The sequence below is a fragment of the Salvelinus alpinus genome, unplaced genomic scaffold (assembly GCF_045679555.1).
Source record: "Salvelinus alpinus unplaced genomic scaffold, SLU_Salpinus.1 scaffold_40, whole genome shotgun sequence".
Taxonomy (NCBI): Eukaryota; Metazoa; Chordata; class Actinopteri; order Salmoniformes; family Salmonidae; genus Salvelinus; species Salvelinus alpinus.
The window spans coordinates 2,730,626-2,757,779 of record NW_027255981.1 but is presented as its reverse complement, the minus strand read 5'-3'; the positions used below and the strand labels follow the sequence as shown (position 1 = coordinate 2,757,779).

The 27,154-nt window shown below is 38.0% G+C and overlaps 3 protein-coding genes across 3 annotated transcripts in view; 2 read left to right on the top strand and 1 right to left on the bottom strand.

Annotated features, from left to right (window-relative positions):
- LOC139567014 (zinc finger protein 180-like) overlaps positions 1–27,154 on the bottom strand; it is a 740,647-nt gene that overhangs the window by 418,597 nt on the left and 294,896 nt on the right. The window lies entirely within an intron of this gene.
- Positions 1–27,154, top strand: part of LOC139567006 (zinc finger protein 180-like) — a 497,856-nt gene that overhangs the window by 373,499 nt on the left and 97,203 nt on the right. The window lies entirely within an intron of this gene.
- LOC139567001 (zinc finger protein ZFP2-like) lies at positions 229–27,154 on the top strand. The gene is made up of 2 exons (XM_071388414.1): positions 229–830; positions 23,867–27,154. The coding sequence occupies exons 1-2, from the start codon at positions 494–496 to the stop codon at positions 25,078–25,080; spliced, it is 1,551 nt and encodes a 516-aa protein (XP_071244515.1). The 5' UTR covers positions 229–493; the 3' UTR covers positions 25,081–27,154.

Here is a 27,154-nt window from a genome sequence, read left to right as displayed (position 1 = left end):
AGAAGTGTGGATCAATGCAAATATGTAGTGGTGTGTAAAGTTTGTTTTAAATTCTCACTCATTAAAAACGAATCAATCAACACATGCTTCTCTTTGAACGACTTCATATAATATTAACCTTTTATTAAATAAATGAAAAATAAACGTTTGGTTCCTCAACTGCGTTGCCCACTCCAGTCAGCAGATGGCGATTTGCTTCTTTTTGGTTCAGGCGATGCTGCCAGTGTGACGTATAATCTAGTGGACGGGGCGCTCCTTCAACAACAACAGCTAGTCAGACACCTCGGTAGCATTCGAGCAAACATAGCTACAATATTCACGCTCTTTACAATGTTTTGGTGTATATTAGTCGCTGTGTATTAAACACACTTCTGTCGTATGTACGTGTTGGCCCATTTAATTATATATTTACGTTGTTTGTCAGCTAGCTGGTTTGCTAAGTTAGCTTAGAACTAGGCTAGTCACTAATGCTAGCTAGCTAACATTTCCGACCATGAGTTCACTAAGTTACTCTCCTCCTGCTAAAGAAGAGGTGGTCTGCTGGACGGAGAAAGAAGCTTTCGTGAAAGAGGAGGACGAAGAGGAGGCTGTTACAATACAAAAACAAGTAGAGGGTGAGGTTGTTACCGTGAAAAAAGAAGAGAAAGACGTTTCAGTGAAAGAAGAGGAAGACGCGTTCAGAGTGAAAGAGGAGGAGGCAGAGAAAGAGGTTACAGTAAAAGAAGAGGAAGAGAAAGAGGAGGATGCCGTTTTTGGAGTGAAGGAGGAGGAGGGAGAGATGACTGTCACATTGGAGGAAGAGGAGGAGGTTGGAGATCTGTTTAACACCAGTAAGTATCGTCTGCAGTCGTTGAACCAATATGCAGTAAAGGGGTTCTACACTTTAATGTTGTTCTGTAGGAATGGCTGAAGCTACACTGTAACGTGTAGAACATCAAGAGTGGACCATCAACAAAACGTTAACAATTGATCAAATGCATCCAATGACAATACCTGAAATACTGTAGTCCTCAATATCTCCTATTATCTTAGCCCAAGATGTACTCTTAAAAGGGCAATCAGCAGTTGTCTGTCGTACCCCATCAGAACCCAAAATATAAGCTTTTTTTTACTCCAATGTTTGTCAGTAAATATAAACAAACACTGTATATCCTCAAAACATGGTTAAAACTATAATGTTGATATCATGGATGGTTGCCTTTCTCCAGCCCCATCCCTCAGCTTTTTACCAAAACGGGCAGGGAGTATGCTTTGTTATTGTTTCTACTGCTAATTGCTGCCTCCGCTACTCCTCAAGGTCCAAGGACTATGTTATTTTCAGAGGTAGACTGGCTCTGGCAGCTAAAATAGTCAAATATTCCATCTAAATGTGAATCGATTCTCAATTGCGATACATTTCTAGAAACATAAATCGCTGTACTTTCATATCACATCAAAATAATTTCACACAAAACTTTCATATCACATCAAAATAAGTAACCAGTCGCGACGCCCCAAACGGTAAACCAAATTAGTTTCTCGTAATTTCACCTTCCTTCAGGCTTCTTTTTCTTCTTTGGACTTTATATGGCGCTTGGCAACCAACTTTAAGCTGCATTACCACCATCAACTGGACTGGAGTGTGGACCTCAGTTCATCTTTTAATCACCCACGTTGGTATATACCAAGACAGTCATGAAGAGGGCACAACAAAACCTTTTCCCCCTCAGGAGACTGAAATGATTTGGCATGGGTCCCCAGATCCTCAAAAGGTAATACAGCTGCACCACCGAGAGCATCCTGACCGGTTGCATCACCGCCTGGTATGGCAACTGCTCGGCATTTGACCGTAAGGCGCTACAGAGGGTAGTGCGAACGACCCAGTATATCATTGTGGCCAAGCTTCCTGCCATCCAGGACCTATATAGTGGGCGGTGTCAGAGGAAAGCCCACAAAATTGTCAGAGACTCCAGTCACCCAAGTCATAGACTGTTTTCTCTGCTAACGCACGGCAAGCGGTACCGGAGCGCCACGTCTAGGACCAAAAGCCTCCTCAACAGCTTCTACCCCCAAGCCATAAGACTGCTGAACAATTCATAAAATCACCACCGGACAATTTACATTGACCCCCCCACCCCCCTCCCTTTTGTGAACTGCTGCTACTCACTGGTTGTTTGTTACCTATGCTGTTACCTATGCATAGTCACTAAGCCCCCACCTTCATGTACAGATTACCTCAACTAGCCTGTACCCCCGCACACTGACTCGGTACCGGTGCCCCCTGTATATAGTCTCCACACTGACTCGGTACCGGTGCCCCCTGTATATAACCTCGTTATTGTTATTCTCATTGTGTTACTTTTTATTATTACTTTTTATTTTAGTCTACTTAGTAAACATTTTCTTCTTCTTGAACTGCACTGTTGGTTACTATCTCGGTAAAGTCTAAGTTGGTGTCTTGACGAATTTGTATAAAACGGTTTGTCATAAAACACTATATCTTTTTTTTTTTTATGTTCCTGACACCGCTCCCCAGAGGTGTCTCATTATTGGGATTCATTGCTGCTTCCTACCTGTAGCTCACTATGAGGTGTCTAGTGATACAGGTTAAGGGCCCTGTTGGAGATTGGTGGTTGGTAGCGGAGTCGAGGGAACAAGCAGGGTTGGACAGGGCCATGTTATTATCCTACACACAGTCTCTGGGGTTCATATGAACCCCATTCCTGGGAATTAGATTTGATTACAAATGGCCCCTGTCTGTTACCACAGATCGGTTCCGTCTGTCCCATTCCCAGCTAGGTTACGAGGCGCTTTATCATCAGTACCTATGACCTGTTGATAGAGCAAACCTCCATGCTTATTATAGAAAAAGTAATTAGGGGAAAACTATTTAGTAAACTGAAATAAAATAACAAACCTGTTTGAAAAGTGATACCTATTCCAAAACTATCTTTGACTCCAACTAAAATAGCCTAAAATAATAACCAGCATGAATTATGTTCAGTTTGAATAATTTATATCTTAACTTTGGGCAAAAATATAATTCTGTTTTAAATAATTTTTATGTGGTTTTAAAATTCTGAACCTGGTGGCTGGTAAATGCTGCCATGGGATGGCAATGTTTCAAATAGACCTAGCTTGTGTATCACTATCAGTTGCTATCACCAGAAATACTTTAAGAAATGAGGATATTGGAAACTACTTTCGATTCGTATTAACAGCTTAAAGAAAAGAACATTGGGATTTTTGTGAGAATTAGCTTAGTAACTGCGTGTCACAGCATGACAATGTGAACGCGATTGGTCGACAGTCTCTTGGACGGGCGTTATATACGCTTTGACATTTTCTGGAATAGTTTTTATTTGAAAACGTTTTTGTTTACTTGCCTGCCTATTGAATTTGGAATGCACTGTACTGTTCATCTCTGAAACTCACTGAGATAATTCCTTTGATATCTACAGAAAAGACAGGAATGCTTATGGGGTAGCTGTTGCTGTATACAGTGCATTCGGAAAGTAGTCAGACCCCTTGACTTTGTCCACATTTTGTTTAAAGCCTTATTCTAAAATTGATTAAATAATTTTTTCCCCCCTTTCATTTAGCTAGTTTATTTGGCACTCCTGCATTTGGGGAGTTTCTCCCATCCTTCTCTGCAGATCCTCTCTAGCTCTGTCAGGTTGGATGGGGAACATCACTGCACAGCTATTTTCACGTCTCTCCAGAGATGTTAGATCGGGCTCAAGTCCGGGCTCTGGCTGGGCCACTCAAGGACATTCAGAGACTTGTCCCGAAGCGACTCCTGTGTTGTCTTGGTTGTGTGCTTAAGGTCGTTGTCCTGTTGGACGGTGAACCTTTGCCCCAGTCTGAGGTCCTGAGCGCTCTGGAGCAGGTCTTTCATCAAGGATCTCTCTGCACTTTGCTCCGTTAATATTTCCCTCGATCCTGACTAGTCTCCCAGTCCCTGCTGCTGAAAAACAATCCCCACAGCATGATGCTGCCACCACCATGCTTCACTGTGGGGATGGTGCCAGGTTTCCTCCAGACGTGACTCTTGGCGTTCAGGCCAATGAGTTCAATCTTGGTTTCATCAAGCCAGAGAATCTTGTTTCTCATGTTTTAGAGTTCTTAAGGTGCCTTTTGTCAAACTCCAAGCAGGCTGTCATGTGCCTTTTACTGAGGAGTGGCTTCCGTCTGGCCACTCTACCATAAATGTCTGATTGGTGGAGTGCTGCAGAGATGGTTGTCCTTCTGGAAGGTTCTCCCATCTCCACAGAGGAACTTTGGAGCTCTGTCAGAGTGTCCATCAGGTTTTTGGTCACCTCCCTGACCAAGGCCCTTCTCCCCCAATCGCTCAGTTTGGCCAGGTGACCAGCTCTAGGAAGAGTATTCCATTTTAAAATGATGGAGGTCACTGTGTTCTTGGGGACCTTCAATGCTGCAGAATTTTTTTTGGTACCCTTCCCCAGATCTGTGCCTCGAAATAATCCTGTCTTGGAGCTCTACGGACAGTTCCTTCGACCTCATGGCTTGGTTTTTGCTCTGACATGCGCTGTCAACTGTGGAACCATATATAGACAGGGGTGTGTGTGCCTTCCAAATAATGTCCAATCAATTGAATTTACCACAGGTGGACTACGAACAAGTTGTAGATACATCTCAAGGATTTTTAATGGAAACAAGATGCACCTGAAAGCAATTTTGAGTCTCATAGAAAAGGGTCTGAATACTTATGTAAATAAGGTATTTCTGTTTTTTTACCTGTTTTCACTTTGTCATTATGGGCTATTGATGACACCCCTCTGAAACAAGATAGCCTAACCATCAGAAAAACATCTTCCTTCTCCTACTCCTCCCGCTGCTGCTTGCCTTCGTAAATTCTGCTGTTATGCTCCTAAAGTTTCTGATAATAGGCTACACCAGCAGTCGTTATGCTCCTATAGTTTCTGGTAATAGACTACACCAGCAGTCGTTATGCTCCTATAGTTTCTGGTAATAGGCTACACCAGCAGTCGTTATGCTCCTATAGTTTCTGGTAATAGGCTACACCAGCAGTCGTTATGCTCCTATAGTTTCTGGTAATAGGCTACACCAGCAGTCGTTATGCTACTATAGTTTCTGGTAATAGGCTACACCAGCAGTCGTTATGCTCCCATAGTTTCTGGTAATAGGCTACACCAGCAGTTGTTATGCTCCTATAGTTTCTGATAATAGGCTACACCAGCAGTCGTTATGCTTCTATAGTTTCTGGTAATAGGCTACACCAGCAGTCGTTATGCTCCTATAGTTTCTGGTAATAGGCTACACCAGCAGTCGTTATGCTCCTATAGTTTCTGGTAATAGGCAACACCAGCAGTCGTTATGCTCCTATAGTTTCTGGTAATAGGCTACACCAGCAGTCATTATGCTCCTATAGTTTCTGGTAATAGGCTATACCAGTAGTCGTTATGCTCCTATAGTTTCTGGTAATAGGCTATACCAGCAGTCGTTATGCTCCTCTAGTTTCTTGTAATAGACTACACCAGCAGTCGTTATGCTCCCATAGTTTCTGGTAATAGGCTTCACCAGCAGTCGTTATGCTCCTATCGTTTCTGGTAATAGGCTTCACCAGCAGTCGTTATGCTCCTATAGTTTCTGGTAATAGACTACACCAGCAGTCGTTATGCTCTTATAGTTTCTTGTAATAGACTACACCAGCAGTCGTTATGCTCCTATAGTTTCTGGTAATAGGCTACACCAGCAGTCGTTATGCTCCTATAGTTTTTGGTAAGGCTACACCAGCAGTCGTTATGCTCCTATAGTTTTTGGTAATAGGCTACACCAGCAGTCGTTATGCTACTATAGTTTCTGGTAATAGGCTACACCAGCAGCCGTTATGCTCCTCGAGTTTCTTGTAATAGACTACACCAGCAGTCGTTATGCTCCTATAGTTTCTGGTAATAGGCTACACCAGCAGTCAGCAACCCTTTTCCATTTGGTGCTAATTTATCTGACCATTTCTACTGATCTGGTGCCAGTTCGGATTTTCATATTCACATTTTACTTTAACAGTTTCATTTAATTTATAATAGTATCTCAAAATTATTATCTGTGTTTAATCTAAATTCTATCTAAATGAAAATTATGCAAATCTAAAAGTAACTTTTATTGCCATTGCCAACTATGTAAAAATAGTCTACATAAAGCCAACAAATAAAAACATCACAGCCTGCAGGTAGAAAATATCCTGATAAAAATAAATATCCAATAATTCACATTTGCTGCACATGGCATGTCTACAACAAACTTGAAACATTGTATCAACTGGGTCAGCCCAAAACTCTAGATAGCAAGCTTGCAACATGGTATAAAATATTCTTGGCCCTCAGAGTTTCCCACGCCAGTGAGTTCGGGACAGACACAGCTGTTGGCTATTTTTGCAAAGAATAAGAAGTAATCAGGTATTTTATAACATTTCCACTGGATCAGAGCATTACATCTTTCCCTTTTATGCTGAGTGGTTATCGAAAGGGTGAGAGCTGGAAATATTTTACGAAAATACTTTGAGGAACTATTCTCATTCGCAATTGATTTTGATTAGACTTTGTTTACTTGCTGTTTGAGGTGAAGAAAAAGTTACTTTGAGAAGCTCCACAGCTCATTAGTGGTGGTGCTTTAAGACAATCAGAAATACTATCAGACATCCCCACATTAGCACATTTATAGGCCTACATTTGCGCGCAGGACGGGTAGACTAGTCCTACTTCTATCAAATCAAAATGTATTTGTCACGTGTGCCAAATACAACAGGTGTAGTAGCCCTTACAGTGAAATGCTGACTTACAGGCTCTAACCAACAGTGCAAGTCTAAGTTTAAAAAATGCACTCGAACTACGTATCATTTAGTGGCTCCTTATGTTACGCTGGGAAAACAGTTTTCATGGGCACAGAAATCCTAAATAATTTCAGAGTTTGCTAAATCCAATGGTTCTAACCGAGAGTCACCTTAACTTTATTGACAATAGCCAAATGGATACTGTCATTAACGCGGTTCTTCAATAATTACACATAATACTTAATACTGTAGCTGTTTAGTTACAGTCACATGTTCAACTATCATCAGCTGATCCAGGAAATCATTTTCTGAATGACAGTATCATGACAAACATCACAACATGCAACAACAACCAAAGTGCTTCTTCATTCATTACTCTGGTCAAGACAGTTATGCCGTGCTCCACGTTGGATCCAACATCCCTAACAAATTTATGTTCATAATGTTATTGTCTGCTTGATTTACAGTAGGGTCTCATTAGTCTGTTTGGACACGGAGATACTTTGCTCATAATGTGTAGAGAACTGTTCCTTGATGGATAGGCTATTGTACAACACACAGAGCTATTTTCCTTTATTCGGGACATTTAGAATGAAAACACATTACAGAGTAGCCTAGTGGGATTATTCACAAAATTATCTGGTGATCAGGTTATGAAATGTCATGACAAAGACATTTTAGTTTCCATGTTTCACCTGAAATATTAAATGATTTATAGTCCTAGGTCTATGTTGTTGTTAGGTGAAGTTTTGGGTCCTACAGTAGGTCTATGTTATAGTTATGGGTCCTACAGTAGGTCTATGTTGTTGTTAGGTGAAGTTATGGGTCCTACAGTAGGTCTATGTTGTTAGGTGAAGTTATGGGTCCTACAGTAGGTCTATGTTGTTGTTAGGTGAAGTTATGGGTCCTACATTAGGTCTATGTTGTTGTTAGGTGAAGTTATGGGTCCTACAGTAGGTCTATGTTATAGTTATGGGTCCTACAGTAGGTCTATGTTGTTAGGTGAAGTTATAGGTCCTACAGTAGGTCTATGTTATAGTTAGGTGAAGTTATGGATCCTACAGTAGGTCTATGTTATTGTTCGGTGAAGTTTTGTTAAACACTTAGTGGACAAACCCTCATTGTCAGGCTGATGGCAAAGCTAGCCAAATAGCATTTTAAGTGTTTTAAAAAAAGGTATAAAGCAGTTGATTTGCAACAATAACACAAACATTATGTTAAGCAGGACATTCAAACGAGGCTTACAATTATAATCCAAAAGTAATGTGAAATGCACTCATAAGCAACCTGTAAATGGAGGCTATATTTGCTGTCAGCCTATGAGAATTCCCCTGAGTTTTCCCCCATGGTGGTGAATTAGTGAATAGACACAGAGCTTAATGTGAGTTTCCTTGAGTAGCACTCCTGATCTTGCGCTGATAGTGCGCTGTAATATTCAGAATACTTTGTGGAAAACGAAAATCTTAACTGACCATTTTTGCTCCAATAAGATATACTACATCCATAACTAGTGGTTTCCTCATTAGCAGATATACTACATCCATAACTAGTTTTTACCTCATTAGCAGATATACTACATCCATAACTAGCGGTTTCCTCATTACCAGATATACTACATCCACAACTAGTGGTTTCCTCATGACCAGATATACAACATCCATAACTAGTGGTATCCTCATTACCAGATATACTACATCTATAACTAGTGGTTTCCTCATTACCAGATATACTACATCCATAACTAGTGGTTTCCTCATTACCAGATATACTACATCCATAACTAGTGGTTTCCTCATTACCAGATATACTACATCCATAACTAGTGGTTTCCTCATTAGCAGATATACTACATCTATAACTAGTGGTTTCCTCATTAGCAGATATACTACATCTATAACTAGTGGTTTCCTCATTACCAGATATACTACATCCATAACTAGTGGTTTCCTCATTACCAGATATACTACATCATAACTAGTGGTTTCCTCATTAGCAGATATACTACATCTATAACTAGTGGTTTCCTCATTAGCAGATATACTACATCTATAACTAGTGGTTTCCTCATTAGCAGATATACTACATCCATAACTAGTGGTTTCCTCATTAGCAGATATACTACATCTATAACTAGTGGTTTCCTCATTACCAGATATACTACATCCATAACTAGTGGTTTCCTCATTAGCAGATATACTACATCCATAACTAGTGGTTTCCTCATTAGCAGATATACTACATCCATAACTAGTGGTTTCCTCATTAGCAGATATACTACTTCCATAACTAGTGGTTTCCTCATTACCAGATACACTACATCCATAACTACTAGTTTCCTCATTACCAGATACACTACATCCATAACTAGTGGTTTCCTCATTACCAGATATACTACATCCATAACTAGTGGTTTTCCCGTTGGCAGATATACTACATCCATAACTAGTGGGTTCATCATTACCAGATATACTACATCCATAACTAGTGGTTTCCTCATTAGCAGATGTACTACATCCATAACTAGTGGTTTCCTCATTACCAGATATACTACATCCATAACTAGTGGTTTCCTCGTTAGCAGATATACTACATCCATAACTAGTGGTTTCCTCATTACCATATATACTACATCCATAACTAGTGGTTTCATCATTAGCAGATATACTACATCCATAACTAGTGGTTTCCTCATTACCAGATACACTACATCCATAACTACTAGTTTCCTCATTACCAGATACACTACATCCATAACTAGTGGTTTCCTCATTACCAGATATACTACATCCATAACTAGCGGTTTCCTCATTACCAGATATACTACATCCATAACTAGCGGTTTCCTCATTACCAAATATACTACATCCATAACTAGTGGTTTCCCCATTACCAGATATACTACATCTATAACTATCGGTTTCCTCATTACCAGATATACTACATCCATAACTAGCGGTTTCCTCATTACCAGATATACTACATCCATAACTAGTGGTTTCCCCATTACCAGATATACTACATCCATAACTAGTGGTTTCCCCATTACCAGATATACTACATCCATAACGAATGGTTTCCTCATTAGCAGATATACTATATCCATAACTAGTGGTTTCCTCATTAGCAGATATACTACATCTATAACTAGTGGTTTCCTCATTAGCAGATATACTACATCCATAACTAGCGGTTTCCTCATTACCAGATATACTACATCCATAACTAGTGGTTTCCCCATTACCAAATATACTACATCCATAACTAGTGGTTTCCCCATTACCAGATATACTACATCCATAACTAGTGGTTTCCTCATTAGCAGATATACTATATCCATAACTAGTGGTTTCCTCATTAGCAGATATACTACATCCATAACTAGTGGTTTCCTCATTAGCAGATATACTACTTCCATAACTAGTGGTTTCCTCATTACCAGATACACTACATCCATAACTACTAGTTTCCTCATTACCAGATACACTACATCCATAACTAGTGGTTTCCTCATTACCAGATATACTACATCCATAACTAGTGGTTTTCCCGTTGGCAGATATACTACATCCATAACTAGTGGGTTCATCATTACCAGATATACTACATCCATAACTAGTGGTTTCCTCATTAGCAGATGTACTACATCCATAACTAGTGGTTTCCTCATTACCAGATATACTACATCCATAACTAGTGGTTTCCTCGTTAGCAGATATACTACATCCATAACTAGTGGTTTCCTCATTACCATATATACTACATCCATAACTAGTGGTTTCATCATTAGCAGATATACTACATCCATAACTAGTGGTTTCCTCATTACCAGATACACTACATCCATAACTACTAGTTTCCTCATTACCAGATACACTACATCCATAACTAGTGGTTTCCTCATTACCAGATATACTACATCCATAACTAGCGGTTTCCTCATTACCAGATATACTACATCCATAACTAGCGGTTTCCTCATTACCAAATATACTACATCCATAACTAGTGGTTTCCCCATTACCAGATATACTACATCTATAACTATCGGTTTCCTCATTACCAGATATACTACATCCATAACTAGCGGTTTCCTCATTACCAGATATACTACATCCATAACTAGTGGTTTCCCCATTACCAGATATACTACATCCATAACTAGTGGTTTCCCCATTACCAGATATACTACATCCATAACGAATGGTTTCCTCATTAGCAGATATACTATATCCATAACTAGTGGTTTCCTCATTAGCAGATATACTACATCTATAACTAGTGGTTTCCTCATTAGCAGATATACTACATCCATAACTAGCGGTTTCCTCATTACCAGATATACTACATCCATAACTAGTGGTTTCCCCATTACCAAATATACTACATCCATAACTAGTGGTTTCCCCATTACCAGATATACTACATCCATAACTAGTGGTTTCCTCATTAGCAGATATACTATATCCATAACTAGTGGTTTCCTCATTAGCAGATATACTACATCTATAACTAGTGGTTTCCTCATTAGCAGATATACTATATCCATAACTAGTGGTTTCCTCATTACCAGATACACTACATCCATAACTAGTGGTTTCCTCATTACCAGATACACTACATCCATAACTAGTGGTTTCCTCATTACCAGATATACTACATCCATAACTAGTGGTTTTCTCGTTAGCAGATATACTACATCCATAACTAGTGGTTTTCTCATTACCAGATATACTACATCCATAACTAGTGGTTTCGTCATTACCAGATATACCACATCCATAACTAGTGGTTTCCTCATTACCAGATATACTACATCCATAACTAGTGGTTTCCTCATTACCAGATATACTACATCCATAACTAGTGGTTTCCTCATTAGCAGATATACTTCATCCATAACTAGTGGTTTCCTCATTAGCAGATATACTACATCCATAACTAGTGGTTTCCTCATTACCAGATACACTACATCCATAACTAGTGGTTTCCTCATTACCAGATATACTACATACATAACTAGTGGTTTCCTCATTACCAGATACACTACATACATAACTAGTGGTTTCCTCATTACCAGATATACTACATCCATAACTAGTGGTTTCGTCATTACCAGATATACCACATCCATAACTAGTGGTTTCCTCGTTAGCAGATATACTACATCCATAACTAGTGGTTTCCTCATTACCAGATATACTACATCCATAACTAGTGGTTTCATCATTAGCAGATATACTACATCCATAACTAGTGGTTTCCTCATTACCAGATATACTACATCCATAACTAGTGGTTTCCTCATTACCAGATATACTACATCCATAACTAGTGGTTTCCTCATTAGCAGATATACTTCATCCATAACTAGTGGTTTCCTCATTAGCAGATATACTACATCCATAACTAGTGGTTTCCCCATTACCAAATATACTACATCCATAACTAGTGGTTTCCCCATTACCAGATATACTACATCCATAACTAGTGGTTTCCTCATTAGCAGATATACTATATCCATAACTAGTGGTTTCCTCATTAGCAGATATACTACATCCATAACTAGTGGTTTCCTCGTTAGCAGATATACTACATCCATAACTAGTGGTTTCCTCATTACCAGATATACTACATCCATAACTAGTGGTTTCATCATTAGCAGATATACTACATCCATAACTAGTGGTTTCCTCATTACCAGATATACTACATCCATAACTAGTGGTTTCCTCATTACCAGATATACTACATCCATAACTAGTGGTTTCCTCATTAGCAGATATACTTCATCCATAACTAGTGGTTTCCTCATTAGCAGATATACTACATCCATAACTAGTGGTTTCCCCATTACCAAATATACTACATCCATAACTAGTGGTTTCCCCATTACCAGATATACTACATCCATAACTAGTGGTTTCCTCATTAGCAGATATACTATATCCATAACTAGTGGTTTCCTCATTAGCAGATATACTACATCTATAACTAGTGGTTTCCTCATTAGCAGATATACTATATCCATAACTAGTGGTTTCCTCATTACCAGATACACTACATCCATAACTAGTGGTTTCCTCATTACCAGATACACTACATCCATAACTAGTGGTTTCCTCATTACCAGATATACTACATCCATAACTAGTGGTTTTCTCGTTAGCAGATATACTACATCCATAACTAGTGGTTTTCTCATTACCAGATATACTACATCCATAACTAGTGGTTTCGTCATTACCAGATATACCACATCCATAACTAGTGGTTTCCTCATTACCAGATATACTACATCCATAACTAGTGGTTTCCTCATTACCAGATATACTACATCCATAACTAGTGGTTTCCTCATTAGCAGATATACTTCATCCATAACTAGTGGTTTCCTCATTAGCAGATATACTACATCCATAACTAGTGGTTTCCTCATTACCAGATACACTACATCCATAACTAGTGGTTTCCTCATTACCAAATATACTACATCCATAACTAGTGGTTTCCCCATTACCAGATATACTACATCCATAACTAGTGGTTTCCTCATTAGCAGATATACTATATCCATAACTAGTGGTTTCCTCATTAGCAGATATACTACATCTATAACTAGTGGTTTCCTCATTAGCAGATATACTATATCCATAACTAGTGGTTTCCTCATTACCAGATACACTACATCCATAACTAGTGGTTTCCTCATTACCAGATACACTACATCCATAACTAGTGGTTTCCTCATTACCAGATATACTACATCCATAACTAGTGGTTTTCTCGTTAGCAGATATACTACATCCATAACTAGTGGTTTTCTCATTACCAGATATACTACATCCATAACTAGTGGTTTCGTCATTACCAGATATACCACATCCATAACTAGTGGTTTCCTCATTACCAGATATACTACATCCATAACTAGTGGTTTCCTCATTACCAGATATACTACATCCATAACTAGTGGTTTCCTCATTAGCAGATATACTTCATCCATAACTAGTGGTTTCCTCATTAGCAGATATACTACATCCATAACTAGTGGTTTCCTCATTACCAGATACACTACATCCATAACTAGTGGTTTCCTCATTACAAGATATACTACATACATAACTAGTGGTTTCCTCATTACCAGATACACTACATACATAACTAGTGGTTTCCTCATTACCAGATATACTACATCCATAACTAGTGGTTTCGTCATTACCAGATATACCACATCCATAACTAGTGGTTTCCTCGTTAGCAGATATACTACATCCATAACTAGTGGTTTCCTCATTACCAGATATACTACATCCATAACTAGTGGTTTCATCATTAGCAGATATACTACATCCATAACTAGTGGTTTCCTCATTACCAGATATACTACATCCATAACTAGTGGTTTCCTCATTACCAGATATACTACATCCATAACTAGTGGTTTCCTCATTAGCAGATATACTTCATCCATAACTAGTGGTTTCCTCATTAGCAGATATACTACATCCATAACTAGTGGTTTCCTCATCACCAGATACACTACATCCATAACTAGTGGTTTCCTCATTACCAGATATACTACATACATAACTAGTGGTTTCCTCGTTAGCAGATATACTACATCCATAACTAGTGGTTTCCTCATTACCAGATATACTACATCCATAACTAGTGGTTTCCTCATTACCAGATATACTACAGCCATAACTAGTGGTTTCGTCATTACTAGATATACTACATCCATTACTAGTGGTTTCGTCATTACTAGATATACTACATCCATAACTAGTGGTTTCCTCATTACCAGATATACTACATCCATAACTAGTTGTTTCCTCATTAGCAGATATACTACATCCATAACTAGTGGTTTCCTCATTAGCAGATATACTATATCCATAACTAGTGGTTTCCTCGTTACCAGATACACTACATCCATAACTAGTGGTTTCCTCATTACCATATATACTACATCCATAACTAGTGGTTTCATCATTAGCAGATATACTACATCCATAACTAGTGGTTTCCTCATTACCAGATACACTACATCCATAACTAGCGGTTTCCTCATTACCAGATATACTACATCCATAACTAGCGGTTTCCTCATTACCAAATATACTACATCCATAACTAGTGGTTTCCCCATTACCAGATATACTACATCCATAACTAGTGGTTTCCCCATTACCAGATATACTACATCCATAACTAGTGGTTTCCTCATTAGCAGATATACTATATCCATAACTAGTGGTTTCCTCATTAGCAGATATACTACATCTATAACTAGTGGTTTCCTCATTAGCAGATATACTACATCCATAACTAGCGGTTTCCTCATTACCAGATATACTACATCCATAACTAGTGGTTTCCTCATTACCAGATACACTACATCCATAACTAGTGGTTTCCTCATTACCAGATACACTACATCCATAACTAGTGGTTTCCTCATTACCAGATATACTACATCCATAACTAGTGGTTTTCTCGTTAGCAGATATACTACATCCATAACTAGTGGTTTTCTCGTTACCAGATATACTACATCCATAACTAGTGGTTTTCTCATTACCAGATATACCACATCCATAACTAGTGGTTTCCTCATTACCAGATATACTACATCCATAACTAGTGGTTTCCTCATTACCAGATATACTACATCCATAACTAGTGGTTTCCTCATTAGCAGATATACTTCATCCATAACTAGTGGTTTCCTCATTAGCAGATATACTACATCCATAACTAGTGGTTTCCTCATTACCAGATACACTACATCCATAACTAGTGGTTTCCTCATTACCAGATATACTACATACATAACTAGTGGTTTCCTCATTACCAGATACACTACATACATAACTAGTGGTTTCCTCATTACCAGATATACTACATCCATAACTAGTGGTTTCATCATTAGCAGATATACTACATCCATAACTAGTGGTTTCCTCATTACCAGATATACTACATCCATAACTAGTGGTTTCCTCATTACCAGATATACTACATCCATAACTAGTGGTTTCCTCATTAGCAGATATACTTCATCCATAACTAGTGGTTTCCTCATTAGCAGATATACTACATCCATAACTAGTGGTTTCCTCATCACCAGATACACTACATCCATAACTAGTGGTTTCCTCATTACCAGATATACTACATACATAACTAGTGGTTTCCTCGTTAGCAGATATACTTCATCCATAACTAGTGGTTTCCTCATTACCAGATATACTACATCCATAACTAGTGGTTACCTCATTACCAGATATACTACATCCATAACTAGTGGTTTCCTCATTACCAGATATACTACATCCATAACTAGTGGTTTCCTCATTACCAGATATACTACATCCATAACTAGTGGTTTCCTCATTAGCAAATATACTACATCCATAACTAGGGGTTTCGTCATTACCAGATACACTACATCCATAACTAGTGGTTTCCTCATTACTAGATATACTACAGCCATAACTAGTGGTTTCGTCATTACTAGATATACTACATCCATTACTAGTGGTTTCGTCATTACTAGATATACTACATCCATAACTAGTGGTTTCCTCATTACCAGATATACTACATCCATAACTAGTTGTTTCCTCATTAGCAGATATACTACATCCATAACTAGTGGTTTCCTCATTACCAGATATACTACATCCATAACTAGTGGTTTCCTCATTACCAGATATACTACATCCATAACTAGTGGTTTCCTCATTAGCAAATATACTACATCCATAACTAGGGGTTTCGTCATTACCAGATACACTACATCCATAACTAGTGGTTTCCTCATTACTAGATATACTACAGCCATAACTAGTGGTTTCGTCATTACTAGATATACTACATCCATTACTAGTGGTTTCGTCATTACTAGATATACTACATCCATAACTAGTGGTTTCCTCATTACCAGATATACTACATCCATAACTAGTTGTTTCCTCATTACCAGATATACTACATCCATAACTAGTGGTTTCATCATTAGCAGATATACTACATCCATAACTAGTGGTTTCCTCATTACCAGATATACTACATCCATAACTAGTGGTTTCCTCATTACCAGATATACTACATCCATAACTAGTGGTTTCCTCATTAGCAGATATACTTCATCCATAACTAGTGGTTTCCTCATTAGCAGATATACTACATCCATAACTAGTGGTTTCCCCATTACCAAATATACTACATCCATAACTAGTGGTTTCCCCATTACCAGATATACTACATCCATAACTAGTGGTTTCCTCATTAGCAGATATACTATATCCATAACTAGTGGTTTCCTCATTAGCAGATATACTACATCTATAACTAGTGGTTTCCTCATTAGCAGATATACTATATCCATAACTAGTGGTTTCCTCATTACCAGATACACTACATCCATAACTAGTGGTTTCCTCATTACCAGATACACTACATCCATAACTAGTGGTTTCCTCATTACCAGATATACTACATCCATAACTAGTGGTTTTCTCGTTAGCAGATATACTACATCCATAACTAGTGGTTTTCTCATTACCAGATATACTACATCCATAACTAGTGGTTTCGTCATTACCAGATATACCACATCCATAACTAGTGGTTTCCTCATTACCAGATATACTACATCCATAACTAGTGGTTTCCTCATTACCAGATATACTACATCCATAACTAGTGGTTTCCTCATTAGCAGATATACTTCATCCATAACTAGTGGTTTCCTCATTAGCAGATATACTACATCCATAACTAGTGGTTTCCTCATTACCAGATACACTACATCCATAACTAGTGGTTTCCTCATTACCAAATATACTACATCCATAACTAGTGGTTTCCCCATTACCAGATATACTACATCCATAACTAGTGGTTTCCTCATTAGCAGATATACTATATCCATAACTAGTGGTTTCCTCATTAGCAGATATACTACATCTATAACTAGTGGTTTCCTCATTAGCAGATATACTATATCCATAACTAGTGGTTTCCTCATTACCAGATACACTACATCCATAACTAGTGGTTTCCTCATTACCAGATACACTACATCCATAACTAGTGGTTTCCTCATTAGCAGATATACTTCATCCATAACTAGTGGTTTCCTCGTTAGCAGATATACTACATCCATAACTAGTGGTTTCCTCATTACCAGATACACTACATCCATAACTAGTGGTTTCCTCATTACCAAATATACTACATCCATAACTAGTGGTTTCCCCATTACCAGATATACTACATCCATAACTAGTGGTTTCCTCATTAGCAGATATACTATATCCATAACTAGTGGTTTCCTCATTAGCAGATATACTACATCTATAACTAGTGGTTTCCTCATTAGCAGATATACTATATCCATAACTAGTGGTTTCCTCATTACCAGATACACTACATCCATAACTAGTGGTTTCCTCATTACCAGATACACTACATCCATAACTAGTGGTTTCCTCATTACCAGATATACTACATCCATAACTAGTGGTTTTCTCGTTAGCAGATATACTACATCCATAACTAGTGGTTTTCTCATTACCAGATATACTACATCCATAACTAGTGGTTTCGTCATTACCAGATATACCACATCCATAACTAGTGGTTTCCTCATTACCAGATATACTACATCCATAACTAGTGGTTTCCTCATTACCAGATATACTACATCCATAACTAGTGGTTTCCTCATTAGCAGATATACTTCATCCATAACTAGTGGTTTCCTCATTAGCAGATATACTACATCCATAACTAGTGGTTTCCTCATTACCAGATACACTACATCCATAACTAGTGGTTTCCTCATTACCAGATATACTACATACATAACTAGTGGTTTCCTCATTACCAGATACACTACATACATAACTAGTGGTTTCCTCATTACCAGATATACTACATCCATAACTAGTGGTTTCGTCATTACCAGATATACCACATCCATAACTAGTGGTTTCCTCGTTAGCAGATATACTACATCCATAACTAGTGGTTTCCTCATTACCAGATATACTACATCCATAACTAGTGGTTTCATCATTAGCAGATATACTACATCCATAACTAGTGGTTTCCTCATTACCAGATATACTACATCCATAACTAGTGGTTTCCTCATTACCAGATATACTACATCCATAACTAGTGGTTTCCTCATTAGCAGATATACTTCATCCATAACTAGTGGTTTCCTCATTAGCAGATATACTACATCCATAACTAGTGGTTTCCTCATCACCAGATACACTACATCCATAACTAGTGGTTTCCTCATTACCAGATATACTACATACATAACTAGTGGTTTCCTCGTTAGCAGATATACTACATCCATAACTAGTGGTTTCCTCATTACCAGATATACTACATCCATAACTAGTGGTTTCCTCATTACCAGATATACTACAGCCATAACTAGTGGTTTCGTCATTACTAGATATACTACATCCATTACTAGTGGTTTCGTCATTACTAGATATACTACATCCATAACTAGTGGTTTCCTCATTACCAGATATACTACATCCATAACTAGTTGTTTCCTCATTAGCAGATATACTACATCCATAACTAGTGGTTTCCTCATTAGCAGATATACTATATCCATAACTAGTGGTTTCCTCGTTACCAGATACACTACATCCATAACTAGTGGTTTCCTCATTACCATATATACTACATCCATAACTAGTGGTTTCATCATTAGCAGATATACTACATCCATAACTAGTGGTTTCCTCATTACCAGATACACTACATCCATAACTAGCGGTTTCCTCATTACCAGATATACTACATCCATAACTAGCGGTTTCCTCATTACCAAATATACTACATCCATAACTAGTGGTTTCCCCATTACCAGATATACTACATCCATAACTAGTGGTTTCCCCATTACCAGATATACTACATCCATAACTAGTGGTTTCCTCATTAGCAGATATACTATATCCATAACTAGTGGTTTCCTCATTAGCAGATATACTACATCTATAACTAGTGGTTTCCTCATTAGCAGATATACTACATCCATAACTAGCGGTTTCCTCATTACCAGATATACTACATCCATAACTAGTGGTTTCCTCATTACCAGATACACTACATCCATAACTAGTGGTTTCCTCATTACCAGATACACTACATCCATAACTAGTGGTTTCCTCATTACCAGATATACTACATCCATAACTAGTGGTTTTCTCGTTAGCAGATATACTACATCCATAACTAGTGGTTTTCTCGTTACCAGATATACTACATCCATAACTAGTGGTTTTCTCATTACCAGATATACCACATCCATAACTAGTGGTTTCCTCATTACCAGATATACTACATCCATAACTAGTGGTTTCCTCATTACCAGATATACTACATCCATAACTAGTGGTTTCCTCATTAGCAGATATACTTCATCCATAACTAGTGGTTTCCTCATTAGCAGATATACTACATCCATAACTAGTGGTTTCCTCATTACCAGATACACTACATCCATAACTAGTGGTTTCCTCATTACCAGATATACTACATACATAACTAGTGGTTTCCTCATTACCAGATACACTACATACATAACTAGTGGTTTCCTCATTACCAGATATACTACATCCATAACTAGTGGTTTCATCATTAGCAGATATACTACATCCATAACTAGTGGTTTCCTCATTACCAGATATACTACATCCATAACTAGTGGTTTCCTCATTACCAGATATACTACATCCATAACTAGTGGTTTCCTCATTAGCAGATATACTTCATCCATAACTAGTGGTTTCCTCATTAGCAGATATACTACATCCATAACTAGTGGTTTCCTCATCACCAGATACACTACATCCATAACTAGTGGTTTCCTCATTACCAGATATACTACATACATAACTAGTGGTTTCCTCGTTAGCAGATATACTTCATCCATAACTAGTGGTTTCCTCATTACCAGATATACTACATCCATAACTAGTGGTTTCCTCATTACCAGATATACTACATCCATAACTAGTGGTTTCCTCATTACCAGATATACTACATCCATAACTAGTGGTTTCCTCATTACCAGATATACTACATCCATAACTAGTGGTTTCCTCATTAGCAAATATACTACATCCATAACTAGGGGTTTCGTCATTACCAGATACACTACATCCATAACTAGTGGTTTCCTCATTACTAGATATACTACAGCCATAACTAGTGGTTTCGTCATTACTAGATATACTACATCCATTACTAGTGGTTTCGTCATTACTAGATATACTACATCCATAACTAGTGGTTTCCTCATTACCAGATATACTACATCCATAACTAGTTGTTTCCTCATTAGCAGATATACTACATCCATAACTAGTGGTTTCCTCATTACCAGATATACTACATCCATAACTAGTGGTTTCCTCATTACCAGATATACTACATCCATAACTAGTGGTTTCCTCATTAGCAAATATACTACATCCATAACTAGGGGTTTCGTCATTACCAGATACACTACATCCATAACTAGTGGTTTCCTCATTACTAGATATACTACAGCCATAACTAGTGGTTTCGTCATTACTAGATATACTACATCCATTACTAGTGGTTTCGTCATTACTAGATATACTACATCCATAACTAGTGGTTTCCTCATTACCAGATATACTACATCCATAACTAGTTGTTTCCTCATTAGCAGATATACTACATCCATAACTAGTGGTTTCCTCATTAGCAGATATACTATATCCATAACTAGTGGTTTCCTCGTTACCAGATACACTACATCCATAACTAGTGGTTTCCTCATTACCATATATACTACATCCATAACTAGTGGTTTCATCATTAGCAGATATACTACATCCATAACTAGTGGTTTCCTCATTACCAGATACACTACATCCATAACTAGCGGTTTCCTCATTACCAGATATACTACATCCATAACTAGCGGTTTCCTCATTACCAAATATACTACATCCATAACTAGTGGTATCCTCATTACCAGATATACTACATCTATAACTATCGGTTTCCTCATTACCAGATATACTACATCCATAACTAGCGGTTTCCTCATTACCAGATATACTACATCCATAACTAGTGGTTTCCCCATTACCAAATATACTACATCCATAACTAGTGGTTTCCCCATTACCAGATATACTACATCCATAACTAGTGGTTTCCTCATTAGCAGATATACTATATCCATAACTAGTGGTTTCCTCATTAGCAGATATACTACATCTATAACTAGTGGTTTCCTCATTACCAGATATACTACATCCATAACTAGCGGTTTCCTCATTACCAGATATACTACATCCATAACTAGTGGTTTCCCCATTACCAAATATACTACATCCATCACTAGTGGTTTCCCCATTACCAGATATGCTACATCCATAACTAGTGGTTTCCTCATTAGTAGATATACTACATCTATAACTAGTGGTTTCCTCATTAGCAGATATACTACATCCATAACTAGTGGTTTCCTCATTACCAGATACACTACATCCATAACTAGTGGTTTCCTCATTACCAGATACACTACATCCATAACTAGTGGTTTCCTCATTACCAGATATACTACATCCATAACTAGTGGTTTTCTCGTTAGCAGATATACTACATCCATAACTAGTGGTTTTCTCATTACCAGATATACTACATCCATAACTAGTGGTTTCGTCATTACCAGATATACCACATCCATAACTAGTGGTTTCCTCGTTAGCAGATATACTACATCCATAACTAGTGGTTTCCTCGTTAGCAGATATACTACATCCATAACTAGTGGTTTCCTCATTAGCAGATATACTACATCCATAACTAGTGGTTTCCTCATTAGCAGATATACTACATCCATAACTAGTGGTTTCCTCATTACCAGATATCCATAACTAGTGGTTTCCTCATTAGCAGATATACTTCATCCATAACTAGTGGTTTCCTCATTAGCAGATATACTACATCCATAACTAGTGGTTTCCTCATTACCAGATACACTACATCCATAACTAGTGGTTTCCTCATTACCAGATATACTACATCCATAACTAGTGGTTTCCTCATTACCAGATATACTACATCCATAACTAGTGGTTTCCTCATTACCAGATATACTACATCCATAACTAGTGGTTTCCTCATTACCAGATATACTACATCCATAACTAGTGGTTTCCTCATTACCAGATATACTACATCCATAACTAGTGGTTTCCTCATTACCAGATATACTACATCCATAACTAGGGGTTTCGTCATTACCAGATACACTACATCCATAACTAGTGGTTTCCTCATTACTAGATATACTACATCCATAACTAGTGGTTTCGTCATTTCTAGATATACTACATCCATTACTAGTGGTTTCGTCATTACTAGATATACTACATCCATAACTAGTGGTTTCCTCATTACCAGATATACTACATCCATAACTAGTTGTTTCCTCATTAGCAGATATACTACATCCATAACTAGTGGTTTCCTCATTAGCAGATATACTACATCCATAACTAGTGGTTTCCTCGTTACCAGATACACTACATCCATAACTAGTGGTTTCCTCATTACCAGATATACTACATTCATAATTAGTGGTTTCCTCATTAGCAGATATACTACATCCATAACTAATGGTTTCCTCATTACCAGCTATACTACATCCATAACTAGCGGTTTCCTCATTAGCAGGGTGGTGATTCTGCAACCAAATTGTGTGCATCGCCCTCCTGCCGCAATTTTACAAACACAGAAAGGGGCCTATATTGGAGACCAAAAGTCGTCTGACACAGTGCTTAGGAATTCAACAACTTGAATAACTTATTTCTAGCCTACAATCATCGATGTTACTACTAATGTGAAAACAAGACAATTGTCATATAATTTAACAGACGTCATTTGTTGTACAACTTCATGGGTATCACCTTTTACCTCAAATAAACAGTGGATTTCTGCTGTTGTGGGCCTTTTAACCATCTGTCATTGTGGTTCACACAGGAGAGAGATGTGACTATCATGGATCCTCTGGGGAGCCTCAACAACATCATGATGCTGAGGAGGCAAAGAAGAGTCTCTCCGGATCAGAACACCTCAAGAAACACCAGCAGAGACCCACAGGGAAGAAATCTCATTGCTGCTCTGACTGTGGGAAACGTTGCAAATATTCATCATACCTTAAAATACACCAGCGAGTACACACAGGAGAGAAACCTTATAGCTGTGATCAATGTGGGAAGAGTTTTACTCAGTCAAGCGCCCTGAAATCCCACCTAAAACTACACACAGGAGAGAAACCTTTTAGCTGTGATCAATGTGGGAAGAGATTTATTAAGTCTAGCAATCTGACAGTACACCAGAGAAAACACACAGGAAATAAATATTTTAGTTGTAATCAATGTGTGAAAAGTTTTATTACATCTAGAGATCTGACTGTACACCAGAGAACACACACAGGAGAGAAACCTTATAGCTGTGATCAGTGTGGGAAGAGTTTTATTACATCTAGCCATCTGACTAGACACCAGCGAGTACACACAGGAGAGAAACCATTCCACTGTTCAGATTGTGGAAAAAGATTCTCAACTTCACAGATTTTGAAGATGCACCAGAAAACACAAACAGGAGAGAAATCGTTTAGCTGTGCTCAATGTGGGAAGAGATTTACTCAGTCAAGCTCCCTGATATCACACAGTAAACTACACACAGGAGAGAAACCTTTTATCTGTGATCAATGTGGGAAGAGATTTATTAATTCTAGCAATCTGACAGTACACCAGAGAAAACACACAGGAGAGAAACCTTATAGCTGTGATCAGTGTGGGAAAAGTTATATTACATCTAGCCATCTGACTATACACCAGCGGAGACACACAGGAGAGAAACTTCACCACTGTTCAGATTGTGGAAAAAGCTTTTCAACTTCACATACTTTGAAGATGCACCAGAAAACACACACAGGAGAGAAATCTTATAGCTGTGATCAATGTGGGAAGAGTTTTACTCAGTCAAGCTCCCTGAAATCCCACCATAAACTACACACAGGAGAGAAATCTTTTAGCTGTGATCAATGTGGGAAGAGTTTTACTACATCTAGCTATCTGACTATACACCAGCGGAGACACACAGGAGAGAAACCTTATAGCTGTGTTCAATGTGGGAAGAGATACTCTGATAAAAGTTATCTGATCAAACATCAGAAAATACATACATGAAGGAGTTGTTTCATGACATCAATGAATTAATGTCACAATGTAGAATGTTTTAACATTGTAGTAGGAGTATTTTAAGGAATCTCACAATGTAGAAGCCTAAACGTTTGTCCCCTGTTCTATTGATTTCAGCATGATATGGATATTAGCCTCAGGGGGAAATCCAGGCTCTGATTTGGGAGTATTATTTATGTGATTAAGCAAAAGGTGGCAAACCTTTTGCTTAATTGTGTTACAATTAAGCAAAAGTGTTAATTGTGTTAATTGTGTTACACAAGAGTTGTGTTACACTTACCACGTTGGTGACCCACTTGAATCAAACTGCAACACTTCAAAATGTAGCTAGCTGTTTTCTACAAGTGCAACCTCATCTCCCTCCTGTCGCACAATTTATTTCAACATGATATCGATGAGTAATGACAAATAAGTTTTGTGTTCCTTTGTTTAGCGACCCCTACATTTAAGTGCGTCACTCCAAAATGCAGCTGACTGTCTTCTGCGGGTTGTCCTCTAACCAGTGAGGTTAAAGATATCTCTAATTTCAATGTGTTTTGTTTAGTTGTGTTAGTTTCAACAGCATGTACAACCTAATTTCCACCCTAATCGATATCAGTGATTTATTGCTACTTGTCAAAACAACAGCGTTTCTGGTGCTTGTGCAGTTTATAAGGAGCTTGTTTTAAAAAATACAATTATTGTGGCAGATGTTTGTGTATATACCACATGTTAGGTTTTCAATTTATCCCAAACTGTTTCTGCATATTGGTTATTGATTTGGACATGTTAAAACTGTGTTTTGACATTGGGCTATCCCACCTAGCAACTATGCAATCAAATATTTCATATTTACATTTCATGTAACATTTAGTAGTGATATTTATTCATGCAAGCAACTGACAATTTTTGGGGTACAATTATATTGACATTGTTACCCTGCTTTTAGAATTTTAAGGTTAATTCTCACATGTGCCAAACCAAATGTACTAGAGCATGACATTGGGGATTGGGCCCCGATCCAACAACATGCCTTTCGAGTGAACCCTGATAAGGGAGAGAAGCTCTGCAGTTAGGTGGAAAGTTACTATGGATATTGCAGGAGTTTCCTCTTGAAATCAGACATGTCTGTGGTAAGGACAACTTGGTTGCTGATTGTCTCAAGGGTGGGCAGTCAGAATGCTTTGTGTTTTGCGTTTTGCGCCAGTGCGTTGCCATGGATCACAATTTATTTTGACTGCACGTTTTTCCGTATTGGAGATTCATTTTGTTTGGGCTCGTTTCAAGGGGACGAGAGTTCTAGAAGCTAGTGAGGTTTCGGTTTCTTTGTGGGAAAAGTAAATGTTGTTCTTAATTGTTGTTAGACAGACACCATGTTTATATTGTAGAAGGTGAAGCATTGTAGTTGATTATAATGTGAAATGGAAGTTGTTTTCTGTTGGTGGTGAGCATTCTCTTAAGGTGTTAGTCTTTGGTTTTTCCAGTTATGTTTTGAGGTTGTTCTTTAGTGAGTAGGATGCACTGATTGGTGTCACCTCGTTAGTCAGTATGTGTTACACCTGTGCTGGCTTGTCCATCTCATTAGTGAGAAGGTGTTTCACCTGAGCTGGTCCAGGTTCTATTTAAGAGTGCCTGGCCCAGTGCTCCAGTTGTCTTGATAGATGTGGAGAGTCAACACCTTTAGTTGCTCTACCTTTTTGGTTTGCTTCCTGTCTTTAAGTTTGGTGTTAGTTTTTCTCTTGTTTGCCTCTTCTTGGGCAGATTTAGTGGTTCTCATGGTGGGTTTCTTTTAGGTCCCAGTTGTTGTTACTAGTCAATTTTCAGTGGACACCCCCACAGTGACTTTCAGAGCCCCGCCTAAAAAAAAAAAGCTTGAATTTTGGGATGGATATTGCATCCAATTAATATTTTAATCAATGGCATTTCCTTAGGGTGCTCATTAGTCTTTCAGTTGTTAGTCTTCTGTTTGTTGTGTACTAAATATTTTAAAAATGTATTTGTTTTTTCCTGTGAAGCCATTGTGTTGCATCCATGTCTGAAATGTGCTGTATAAATAAAGCTTGATTTGATTTCAACAAATGAA